The 13,674-nt window shown below is 35.5% G+C and overlaps 1 protein-coding gene across 1 annotated transcript; it reads right to left on the reverse strand.

Annotated features, from left to right (window-relative positions):
* Window positions 1–2,229: 2,229 nt before the first annotated feature.
* LOC146137904 (chymotrypsinogen A-like) lies at window positions 2,230–9,745 on the reverse strand. The gene is made up of 9 exons (XM_083394187.1): window positions 9,646–9,745; window positions 9,275–9,359; window positions 8,604–8,638; window positions 7,708–7,809; window positions 7,177–7,315; window positions 6,224–6,403; window positions 5,736–5,866; window positions 5,108–5,256; window positions 2,230–3,646 (listed from the first exon to the last, which is right to left on the reverse strand). Exons 2-9 carry the CDS (start codon window positions 9,343–9,345, stop codon window positions 3,410–3,412), a joined length of 1,044 nt encoding a protein of 347 aa, XP_083250313.1. The 5' UTR covers window positions 9,346–9,359; window positions 9,646–9,745; the 3' UTR covers window positions 2,230–3,409.
* Window positions 9,746–13,674: the final 3,929 nt, after the last annotated feature.

Raw genomic sequence — 13,674 nt, forward strand, 5'->3', positions numbered from 1 at the left:
GGTTTGACCAGAGAGGCATGACTATGGAATGCGTAAAACTGTTCCGGCATTATCATAATACTGCCTAACATAATCACAACCCCATTAGGCATGTCTTATAATATCGGATTGGATCCATGCTCGATTCTAACTGGAAGTATGGCAACTCGTCCGTTCTCGGATGGTATACGTTCTGCTCCGATACCGAATAATTTGGTTCAAAACAGCCATATTTTGCGATTCAACGCAGAATTTTCGTTGTTTTAAATTTCTGATCAATTGTTACATTGAAGATAGAAGATAAAGAGACTTCTTTATTGCAAGAGCAAAATTCGCTATAATACCCTGAAAACCATTACCACCACTTTATTATTTTTAAATCAATCAATTCTGGGAAAAATAAATTATGACGTCATTTGGTAGCGAATATGTGAATACTTGTATTTCAAAGCATAGTTTTTAGAAATTTAAGGGAGCAATTTCAAAACTATCTTGTTCTTTAAACAAAAGTTAAGAAAACCTTGTAAGCCCTCTAATAACTAGTCAATTTCAAGTCATGTCATTGACATAAAAGTAAATTATGAAACTATTAAAATTGGTAAACTCGTCCGATTATAAGCAACAATTTAACTAAAAAAACACATACGCAATACACAGCAATTAAAGTGTTTAATATGCAAAACTTGGGATAAATTTTAATGAAAAACACTTAATTTACTCCTAAGTTATTTGCCAAAATGACTTAAGTCTAAGTCAAGTCATTTGACCAAAATACTTCAGTCAAGTCAAGTCATTTTGGTCAAAAGACTTTTGTCAAGTCAAGTCATTCGAAAACAGTGACTTAAGTGCACTTAAGTCAGGTCAATGACTTAAGTTATTACAACATTGCTATTTTCTAAGATTGTACAAACCATAGGTAAATGGTAAAAACTAAATGTTTGATTATGTCAAAAATCGTTGGTGATTTACGCAATATTTGACTTCCTTTTCGAACTCGGAAAAACGCAATATTTGACTTCCTTCTTCGAACTCGGCCTAAACCACCAAGCACACGCAAATAGTGATTTTATTTTTTTTTATTTTGACTAATCTTTCCCGAGACTCGTTCAAAAAATTGTTTTCATTTTGTCATTAGGCTTTTATGCCAGTTTGTTAACGACACCGAATGTAGCAAACATGCTTTTTTCTACATAAACTGAAGGATTGATCCTTCTTCTAAGATTGGTAAACGATATTTTACTGGACAGAAGAGTCTCTTTTTTTAACCAAAAACACGTTGTTTTGCGTAAAAAAGCAAACTTGACCAAAATTTAAAAATAAACTACCAAGGTGGAGCGTACAAATAAATATTTGTCGATATTCCGCATTCGTCCTAAAAGTATAAGACACTTAAATATCATGCTAAGTTTTCCTTAATCGAGCCACAATCTAGGAGAGCGGCATCCAAGGGCAGAAAAGTCTAACTTTTAGACCCGACTCGCTCCTCTCTGAGCCTGCATAGCTCAGTTGGTAGAGCGACGGTCCCGGCTTCAAACGCTAACCCAAGCCTTAACCCAAATAATGTGCGTTAATTAAATAATTATTTGATCGCTGGGAAAAAAGCCCAACTCGCGTGGGCATAAGATAATTTATCGTCCAGGGTATATAGGATTGTTACGACACACATTTATGTATTGTGATCTAAAGCGTTTTTGAAATTATTAAATAAACGCACAATATTTGAGTTCGGGTTCTGGTCAGCGTTTGGGCTCGGATGGGTCAAGTATTATTAACCTTAATCTTCTTATGCAGATTTGTTAAGTCAAATTTGTGCGTTGTCCAAGGCCCCAAAGTCTAAAAGTTAAACTTGTTGATCCTTTGGATGCACTAATTGTCCTAAACCTTTTTGCTTAGAACTGCACTAATTTCTGAAGGAGCGGTCAATTTTTATAATGGCTAATGTGTTTTTATTAAATTGTTCTGATACAATTATACCTTCTATATTAGTTTTGATTAATCATCTTGACGTAAGACTTAATATGACGTCTAGTTTGTTGTAACGTCATGCCAAAATGTCAGCAAAACCTAAATTTTAGACTTTTCCAAATCTTCTCCAACAACAACAACTTAAAATTTTTAATAATTAGCATCACTTGGATGTAATACACTTTGATGTGGTTGTTGGTACGTACCTTACTTTAAATCTGTTTTATTTGCGTATTGTTGTGCATCGAGACCTGCCTTTTAACAAAACAAAAGCAAAAATAAATTATTTACATCTGTATTCTGTGTAATACGGTAAAAAAGTAGAACAAAACTTTGTACATTCCGTAAGTCTAGGTCAGGTTTCGGTTCCAGTCCGTCAACACAAATAAACAACATTTGGCAAGAATCAATAACAAAGTTTACATACATTATGTATAAACAACAACAGATCGTACCCTTCTATAGGCACACAATTTATAAAAAAATACATCGCGTTTTATATACATCGCAATGTATGTGGTTTTTATCTTAGGATCATTTCAACTCTTAACGAAGCATAATTAAAAAACAAACAAAAAAAACAAGTTTCCCAAATTAAGGAATATACTTAACAGAAAATTGTAAACATGAAATTAAAGTTTCGCCACATTTACTCATAATAATCGTACTGTAAAAGTTCTTGTTAACGTATTTAAAATAACAGCAACTAAAAATCAAAATCAAGAGAACAAGCTTCAGACAACATAATTATCAAGCACCACATTTTATAATTATTGAACAAATTCTTATTTCGGGAAATATATAGAAGTCGTCTCCAGCGAACATGTAAATATTCGATGCTTTTATATTGGGAATCAAATGTTGTTGCAGGATATGTAGAAATATTTATGTATGTGTTTTTTTAATTTATGCTCTATAATGCGTCAAATACTGAACGGTTACGGCCATTAACTAGATTTTTATTAAGAAAATCAAAAACGTTTTATGGTTATTAAAATGTTCCCTGAAAATAACGACGTATAAATATTAGAGTATTTGCAAAATAAAATATGAAACAAATAAGATCATAAATTTTGTTAGAGAAGCTAGGAGGAGGGCGACGATGTAACAAAATCGACATGTTGATGTGTACGTTTGAGTTGGCCGCACAACTAATTACGCCCCTAAAAATTATAATTGGCTAATTAAGGTTTGCGAAGCCCTTAGTAAAAGGCTCAAGGAATCCTTATTCGCACAAAACTTCATTAAAGCTTGAATCGAAACATGCTTAAAAAATATAAAACGAACAGAATTAAGTACCATGTCAACAATGGATAGCCATGACCGCATATTATAGTCCAACGTTGTTCAACAAATCGTGAAAAGTGGGCGTAAATACCAAGGCTTTATCACAGAAGGAAAGACAGGCATAAAAATAGTTTTAACCAAATAAATAACCAGCGCGGGCGCGGGATGTTAAATTCCTTTACCACAAGTAATACTGCTTATACGCGGGGCAATCACTGATCATGCTGACCTCCACGATTTTATTCAGATGGGATATAAGCGCACTGTCTTTGGTGGTCAGCAGGTTGCTTAACACTGAGTATCCACCAGAGCAGTCGCTTGACGCAGCGTGAGCCGAAAAAACGCCGGCTAAATAGAAGCTCGAGCAGTTATCGTCGGGATCCACTCGGCACACCACAGGACTTCCACTGTCCCACTGTCAACAATCAATAAAACTGAGTTGGGCTTTAAGCTATGCGGGAAGTCTAATTTGACTCGTGTTTCCAGGTGAATCGTAAAATAATTCAAGTCCAAGTCAAATCTTTTTCGAGTTTTTATAAAGTCTGATCCCAGTCCAAGTCATCGGTTTCCCCCAAGTCAAACCCCAGTCAATTTATTATTAAAGCAAGTCAACTTAAAGACAAATCCTTGTGATAAAAGTAATACTTAAACCTAATAAATCTGGTAAACTCGTTCGATGATGAGCCATAACTCTACTGAAAGATAATACAAACACAACACACTTTGCAAGCAAAGGGTTTTATGTCAAACCGGACATTAGCGATTCATCGTATTTTATTTCTTAGCGAACTTTTAGGCAAACTGCACTATCATTAAATTTACAATATAAGAAAGTTATGTGACATGTTAATTGTGTATATAAAAAAAATAAAAATTGTCTTTCCAGAGAGCAGATTGAAGGAATCAGTTTATTTCGCCGCGAATGAAAACCAATAAAAATTTCCAGTGTTATGTTAATTCGAACAAACCGACAACACAGGATCCTGACATATTTAACAATTACGCAGTCATGGCAAGTATTAGCAGCAGCAAATTAGCCTACTGCGCGCGACTAGATAATTCTTTAGTTTATACAGCTCAGTCGTCTATAAATAGTTCTGAATTAGTTTACCAGAATGTTTTTAAATGCACTCTACAATAATTACTCTAACATAGAAATCAGTAACCATAGACAGCGCTAACTGTACATAGGCTACCAAATAATTTACTCATTTTATGTGTTTTGGTTAATATCAGTTATAAACAAATCAATTGAAAGATGTTACGTGTACGCCTTAAAGATTTCCTACGATATTCCGTAAGCATCTTAAGGATTTAATTTTTGTATTTTTTTATAACTTCCTAAAATTTATGTTACCATTGGCCAGTGTTGTGATGACTTAAGTCAATGACTTGACCTAAATGAACTCAAGTCACTGTTTTCAAATGACTTAACCTGACTTTAGTTATTTGGACAAAATGTCTTGACTTGACAAAAGTACTTTGGGCCAATGACTTGGGTTAAATTTAGTGTTATCTGTAAGCCTTTTTTTATAAAATGTGCACACAAAACAATTTGCTTGCTATATGTTGTATTATTCTTATTTTTTAGATCATTTATTGTTCATAATTGTACGAGTTTAAAAATTCCAATAGTTTAAAGTTTTATTTCTACGACCAAGACGTGGCTTGAAGTTGACTTGCTTTAGTTATGGCTTAACTGGTACTTGACTTGCGCAACTGATGACTTCCACTTGTACTTGACTTTTATTCAAAAAAACTTGACTTGGACCCAAGTTATTTTACAAATGACTTGACTGGGACTGGGACTTAGGTCATTTCAAAATAACTTGTTTACAACACTGCCATTGGCCATAGCTTCACCAAAACAATATACCTTGCAATTAACTGTCGAGTTCCTTTTGTCAGCGCAGAGCATATCCTTAAATCTGTTGGTTTTGTCTCCCACCAAGCATTGGTTGCTGTGGTCGAGTTCAATCGTCGACTTTTGCAAAATCGAAGACGGCGTTGGTGTGAAGCTGTTACCTGTGTGAAAGAAAATCCAATGTCATGGTACGAAAACACCACACATCTTGTGCAACGTTGGAAAAAATGTAGAAACTATGAATGTAGGCAGCACTTTACAATACAAACCTCTAAAACTTATTGCTATTGGGACAAAGTGCTTTTCGTGGCTGAATGATGAAGCAAAGGGGCCGCAGATTTACATCACACTCGTTAAACATTGTGTAATATACTTTGATTGATTGATGTATCAGGGGTTTCTGCGTCAGTCATGCAATTCATGCAATGAATCGTTTATTATGAAGTTTGCAGCAATGGTTGAACTTTACATTAAACAAATTTTATTGGTGAATTCTGTAGGGCAAAAATAAGTCCACCCACGATCTACTAAAAAACATAATTAAAATATAGCGACGCCACATTGTTGTTGGCATGCCTTTTATGAAATTATGAAGCCTCGTTTGGTCGATGGAATGGGATAAAAAATGACGTAACCCTACCTTGTTTCTGAAATCCGTGTCCTATTGCGATGCACGAGTGTTTGGGAAGGAAATTTTCTCCATGTGGCCTGATGCACACAAATGGGATTGATGTGTCTTTCTTTTTCAGCGTCAACACGGCGAGATCGTTTCTATATAAATAAACATGACACAACCCTAATATATAGCAATATAAATGTTAGTAAAACTACAACTATCAGTTTTAAATCTACAACAAATCAAGTTGTTAGAATCAGAAGAATTTCATTGACCAAGATTGGTTAGCTCCTTAGAGACATACAAGTTTTGATTAAACATTAAAAACATAGGCAAGAATAGACAAGCGCAAGCAAAGAAGTTTCTTGTTTATAAAAAACAATTTAGCCTATCAGTGATAAAGTAACGCTATGCTTATTTTTGAAAAAAAAAAAAGATCCGATTTTTTATAGCTGAGAGATGTGGGTTTTAGCGCCTCGTCTGCAAAAAGTTGGGCGTCGGTCTCAGCTCACCTGAAGCCGCCGATGTAATAGGCTTCCTCAGTTTCGTACGCAAAATTTCTGAAACCCTTGTGACTCCAACGGTGCTGGAGCGAACGCAAACCTCTAACGTTCTGCCGGTATCTGTCCTTGTTAATGTCAATGTCTACTTCCCCCACGGTCGCCTTCAACAGCTTGTAGTCCGAAACTTGGCTGTAAAACACACGCTAGGTAAGTCAAGCAAAAAAAATATCATTTGGTCTAGGGAATGTTATACGCTGGCAATTAAAATAAAGTTTTTAGTTTGGACTGCTGAATTTCCTAAGTCATAGCTATAATATCGGATCGGAGCCGATACCTGATTGGAAGTGGTGATATTCTATTTTTTATCCGATACTAAATTGATATGGATATTTTAACCGTGATTTGCAATCTAAGGTAGATTTGTAACTACATTAACCAAGTAGGCCTACTGGACATCCCTAATCATAGCCATAAAATAAAAACAAAAAAACGTAAGTCTACTCGTGTCCCTAAATTACATTGCCAGTTTATCTCTATGAATCACATAAAAATTTTCCTTGTGATTTTTTTTGAAAAGTTTATACATCGTTTAGATTTTCCCAGCCCACTGGTCTCGAACCCAAAAGGGTACGTATGAGGTTGTCTAGGGGTCGCCTCTTACTATTTGTTAAACGAAGAAATTACAAGAAAACAAACAAACAGTCTAAACCAACAATTAAGCAGTGTAGAACGAGCTAATTTATTGTCGCTTGCTTATGACAAAAATCCAGATTAACCATAAGTACAACATATCTATGTAAAATTGCTCCATTTTTGGAAAAATTCATGTAAACATAAGGCTAGAGTCATTGGTCGAAAAATATATATATATATATATATTGTATTATAGGATGAATTAACAAAGAGTGATTTAAAGTTTACGTCCTGCAATTTATTTATGTAGGTTTCCGGCCTATACTCACTCTATGCAATGCTGTGCCGTAACTATATGCTCATGTGTGATCATAACGCCGCCACAAATAAATTTCCATCCGGTTGGGTCTTTCTCAAAAAGCGCAACCGACCATGGGAATTCCCCCTGCAAGGCGTCCTCTCCGTTTGCTATTGGGAAAAAAACTGATAATTTCAATTTGCCCTAAAAAAATTGTTAATATACGGACTCAATTTGCAGCATTTAAAAAACAACTATTTTTCCGGCAGGCTGGAAAATCGTAGGTTAGCTGTATAGTACTTTGATTTCATTTCAGACATCCATCATTACAGCCTTTGAGGTAATATGCTTTAAATTATGTCTGAATAACCATTTATTGTTTTTTCACATGTATAATATTATCTAACATCATAGATACGATACTTAAAACGGAGATAATTTACCATGCCTAAAACGGAGATAATTTACCATGCTTAAAACGGAGATAATTTACCATTAAATATTTAAAAGTATTTATGGAAGGAACAAAGTTTCAGATTTGTCAACGCATCACTAATCGTACCTATCCGCTTGGCGGCGTCGTTTCCCTTGCAGCAGGATGCGCCACACGAGCGACATCCACCGGCATTGTACTCCAACTCAAAGTTCTTCGTCTTCGTCAAACCTAAAAAAAAGTAAATTTTTCTATGGTCTAGTAGCCTCTCAAAAAATTTTGTACAGTATCAGCATTTAACAGTGACTCTCCAGCCCTGAAACTAAAAAAGAATTAAAAATATTATATCGCATTTTGAAACTAAATATATCACTAGACATAATTGTTGGGTTAGGCTATATTGTTTCTGTATCATAAAATCGTGTCTCCTTTCTAAAGAATCTTAACAAATAATAAATACAACAAAAAATAAAATAAAAACAACTTACAACAAAAAACACAGCAAAGCAAAAAAAAATATTTATTTTTAATCCAAAACCTTTTTATCGATTTTGGGTGTTTATATGGATTCTGATTTCTTTTGTAAAGGAGGGACAAAAACTTTTCTCGACTAAAGCATTATAAACTCAAACTGAAACGCAGTTTTTGATACGAACATTTTTTCGTCTTTCAGATATTCCAATACCGTACTGTGGTACACCGGTGGCAAAACTATCCCAATTTTCACTTTTCTATCCGATAACCAAACCAAGGTAACAATAAATGCCTGTATAAAACGAATATGTGCACCACACTGGGATAGCTATTTTTATGTCAGATCTCAGAACTGGTTATCTGACATATTGAAGGATTCATTTAACCGTATAACTTCGAAAAATTATCACGCCTACTTGCAATTTTTCTATGAGCTTCGCGCTTCTAATACCTAAACTTTTAAACTTAACAATGTACGACAATCATTCGTGCAACGTTTGTTCCCAACTGAGTTATTGATTATCCGTTTTGTTTTAATGTATTAGACTTACCGGACGCACATTCCCAGTTTGAACGCTTTGGCAACCTTTGAATAAAATAATCGAAAGAGTTACGAACTACAGTAAAAACGAACAAGTATATAGAGCTTGTAAGGTTTCTATTTTGTTATCTTATTTTAGCGCAAAAGGCATCATATAATAACAAAATTGTCGCTTAAGTTAAGGGGCACAACTATAGGGATGAGGTTTGGTGGGGGGGCTAGTTCGAAAGCATGTCAGTCCACATTTATGCGTAAGTCTTATCACAACAATTTTGAGGTAAACTGCTTTTTCTTAATTTTAAAACAGTTCTAACGATATCAATATTGTGACATAAATATTTGTATAATTATCACATATTACCACCTGGGGCGATTATTCCTATATGGCTATACGTTGTCCAAGTTATGCAAACTTAATCTATATACATATGTTTAAAGTTTAACTGATAAATATTGATTTGGAAATCAGGAATTGCATTTTTTCTGCAAATTATTTTTCAGGCAAACTAACTAAATAAACGGTATAATTTTCGCGTAAAAATTGAAAATATATCTGACACATTTTTTTACGATAAATAAGCACAGTGAGGAGTTCTCCTTATATCTCTATTTTATTTCCTTGTCTTGAATGACTTGAATATTTTTATAAATAAACATTGTCATTAGCGAAATAGAATATACCTGTGTGCTTGACAGGATGCAAGACAACCAACTAAAGCCAGAATGAATAGATTAGTCGAAAATTCATTCATGTTGTTGTCCCAATCTATGTGAAAATATTACAAAGAACAAATAGAAACACATGGAAAAATAATATCGAAATGTATTTCAAACAGAGTAACAGAAACTTAATTGACAGGCTATGAAAGTAATCTGAGTTCTACATCTATTAATTACAATGCTTGATCACAAACCAACAAATACGCCGACGCTAAACAAAACTTGAAAATAAGTGCGCACGAAGTCCCTAAACAAAACTTGAAAATAAGTGCGCACGAAGTCCCTTATTAGACTCGATTTTCATCTCTTTTTAAACAATTTTGTTTCCTTACCTTAAAATTGTGATCGCCAAATCTATCGTCTTTTTGTCGATCCCCAAATCTTTGGCTTGTTGTGTTACTTCGTTTTGCAATAAACTTGCAAACGAAAGGCGTTTATATAGAGCGGGGACCCTTGACGCATTCACCCCTAAAACAAACATTTCCCTGTAGTCAGCACGAAAACAGGAAAGCGTATACCACAAAGTGAAAGCAGAACTCAACCCGACAACAATGTAACACCACTTGTGGTGGGACAAAGGTCGCAACCCGATTTACCGCATCGAGCCGATTTCGTTCGGTTTTAGGCGAATGCAGTTCGCTGCCTACGGTCGGGGTCACGTTTCGTAATGGGTAGTTTCAAGCGGGCCTATTTTCTATACCAATAAAAGCACCGCCTTAATCCTCAAATAAAAATAAAATAGCATACCGCCATACTTATAACATGTATAACAATAGTATGTAACGATGCTTTTCAACCGGGTGTATTTTACATCCCTTGTACCAGAATTGTTAAATGGTGTACCACATCGGTGGGGTGTACTGGGGTGTACAGGATACCGAATTACAATAAGCCTATTATCAGGTATCACAAAAAATAAACAGGTTTATTAACAGACTGACTGGAGTGCACAATACATGGCACTATATGTATTAAAGGTATACGTAGCTTGTAAGATACTATTCTATTTGTGACATCACAACCAAATATTTCTCTTGATAATCGTTATTGTGGGGTACTAACTAGTTCTTCATAACTGTGAATAGTTCGTTTTGCAGTACAACAGGGTATATGCTTCTTTAAGTTCAGTGCATTACGTTGGTTGTTCAATTTATTTTCGGGGGCTAAAAAAATAGGTTTTGTTTTGACGTCACTTAGTTATGTCATAACGGAACATCTAAAACTATAGTAATTTTTAGGAAAATAAGGTTGTCATCGTTCAATTTCGCTCCCTAATATGCAACTGCAATCGTAATACAACTAAATTCAATGACATGCGGCGAGAGGGTCTGAAAAACAATTGGCGTTTTTCTACTGGTTGGGCTAACAGGAACAATAAAACGCGGTTCCGGTCGCAATGTTTCATCGGAACACCCTTCCGAAGCATCGTAGCTACTTTTACCACTGCTTTACAGGAATAGGTAAGGCGGAATGCTTAGTAAATTTTGGACATGTGCACGTTGTTTAAAGATATTCAGACCAACCTGATTTTAAAACTTCGTTAAACCCTGTGGGTTTGGCTTTTTAGATAAAGGGGGTAAACTGTGTAGAAACGCCCTAAAAACACAAAACGGCGTTCTCGCTACGTTTTTGTTGCACTAGATCTCTATAAACTGTGGAAATCGCGAACGAACTCACAAATTTAGACTTTTTTTTCAATTATAAGATCGGTTTTGATGTTTTTAATGTCGCAGGGACCGGGAAGTATTGCAGGATATGGATTACGCATCTTCGATATATGCGATATTCCGCAAGGTTTCGCGAGGACGCTTCTTCGATTGCTGATCGGTTCTTTGTCGTCATTTGCGGGCTTCCTTTTTACAGAGGCCTGGTAACCTGAACCGCTCCCTGTTTTGTGGTCGGAGCGACGGCCCAATGCGTGCTGTGGTTTGGTTTGGTGTTTGCGTGTCTAGCCGAGTATCGCATAACAAAGAAACCGCGGTACGCTGTTTTGTTTGTTGCCTTTCGTGTGAAGCGGTTGACAAGAATGGAACAATTACTAGCGATGCTGTGTAAAATGCAAAGTGGGCAGCGAGATTGCCGCATTTCTAATTTAATATGATGAATGAATTATAATTTTTGGTGTGTTGCTTAATTGGACTCACTGACAAACAACCATGGTTTAACCAATCTCCGTTATCTATTTTGATTCTATATAGTTTGTCAGAGGCCGTTTTGCTCAGGAAATTGAACAGCACCCCTAATATAAATTTCAACATGTATATTTGTTTATGCAGAAGCGGTGCAAACTTGATGCGCACTTTAAATGGCTAATTTATTTTTTGGCGTAAATAAATTTTAGTTTTACTTATTTTTTCACATTAAACCGTGTAAAGATAATCTTTTTTGGCAATTTTCACATTTTTGTTTTAGTTTTAAAAATTTAATTAAATTTGATAAACAATGCAGTGTCTGATGATTACCCATCAACAAATAAAAAGTGGCGAAATACAAACTGATGATGATTTTAAAGAACACTCAATACCAACTCATTTTCCTATAAACAACGTATAATAGGCATACATTCCAAAAGTACAATAGGTAAGGTGTTACGCCAAAGAGGCCGCTATCAAGTTTGGGATTCGTTTTTGCTCAGTGAACTTATTCAGGTTTGACAAACCTTGTCGATTGCTTAATCTACGATTCCCAACAGTGAGACGATAAATTAAAATCACATCAAGGAAGACGGACGTGTTTACTATAAGCCATTCGTTTGTGCGTAAGACAACGCAATAAGCTCTTGTACTCAGAAGGATATTAAGTTAATCGCATTACTGGGCCCCCGTCTTTGACTGGTTTATTGCCGCTTGAGCCTCCGCTCTAATTAAAAGTTTAAACTTGAATGGCGACATGATGTAACCGCGGCTTCAGTGACAAGACTTCGCATGTCAGAGCAATAGCTGTAAGGTTGGCCAGCAGCAAGGATGAAACACGTAGTGGCAGACGGGCACGCTAATGTCGAGTGGCGCGTTACAAGAACCCTTCAATAATGTAAAGAAACTCTTGGGTCAACCCTTGAAAGAATGTGACTCGTTTGCGATAAATACACACCAAATACTTAGATGACGACTGCTATGTTGCTGACGTGCGAAAGATTGCTGTAATATTGAAAAATTGACTTCAAGGGTATTTTAACGCTTTTTATATTATTGGTGAAGTCGCGATGGAAAGCTTTGCGCAAATTTGGGTCGCGTTTTATTTGACGCAAGCAATTGTCTTAAAAGAAGGTAGGTTTTTTTACGTGAATTGATTTGCATCGTTGTATACCTAAAAGATTGACCCTTTACCCAGGAGCCTGTGCGACAACAATTAAGCTTGGGAAATACGGAATCGCGAGTGTTGGACCTTTGAGAATAGCTCGCACCGCATTGCAAGAAAATCAATCAGCTCTTTTATATAAAACAGAGTTTATTGGACCCCTCGGCATTGCGACCACTTCGGGTATATTCGAATAAAAAGAGTTTGGACATGCTTCACATAATGTCGATTTGCTTTGCTTGTTTTTTATTTAGTTGACGAGGTTGAAAATCATTAATGCATCACTCTACAACGTGACTCGATTGTATTACCAGTCGCTTATTGCACTCTCAAAGCAACCTTGGATTTACGTGTTATAAAATATGTGTACACCTGTCCTATAACGTTTGAAAAGACATATCATTATGCGGAATATAAAGTTAGAAATGCCAGCTGATTTAAAATTTTTAAGCATATGAATATCAAATGGAAGCCAAATGATTCAAAATCAAAAAAGTTAAATTGTGTATTTTTTTAATGTGATACATGGTAAAATAAAACTGTACTTCTTCTTAATTTTAGCATCGGCCTATTATGACGTTTACTCGGGATCGGGGAGTTTGGATCAAAGTGTTTCATTGCCATTTGACAAGACACTTGCAGGTAAGATGGTAGAATACGACGACAAAAATGTTATCATAAAAGTAGAATAATAGCAAAAATGTAACTTGATTGTAAAACTAGTAAGAAGGCTTTACAAAAGTGTATATTTCCTTTAAAACTTCGAGGGAAATATTATAAAACCAGGCAATACAGAAATCGAATATATTTAAGATATTATTGCGCTGTTTTGCAATTAAAACCATCGTCATTTATGTTAAAATTTTTAATCCTTTAATGACTTCTGTAGCTGACGCTACAACAACATCGACGTTCGACGTATACCAAGGAACCACTGCAATGTCCCCCAGTGCGGAACTCACAGTTTCAGATAAAATAGCCACCACTTTCAAAATCGTCACAGCCCCCAATGATACCGCATCCACGGTGTTCGACATGTCCCAAACAACACCTTCAAAGTATAA

Source organism: Ascidiella aspersa, chromosome 7 (genome assembly GCF_963924565.1).
Source record: "Ascidiella aspersa chromosome 7, kaAscAspe10.2, whole genome shotgun sequence".
Classification (NCBI taxonomy): domain Eukaryota; kingdom Metazoa; phylum Chordata; class Ascidiacea; order Phlebobranchia; family Ascidiidae; genus Ascidiella; species Ascidiella aspersa.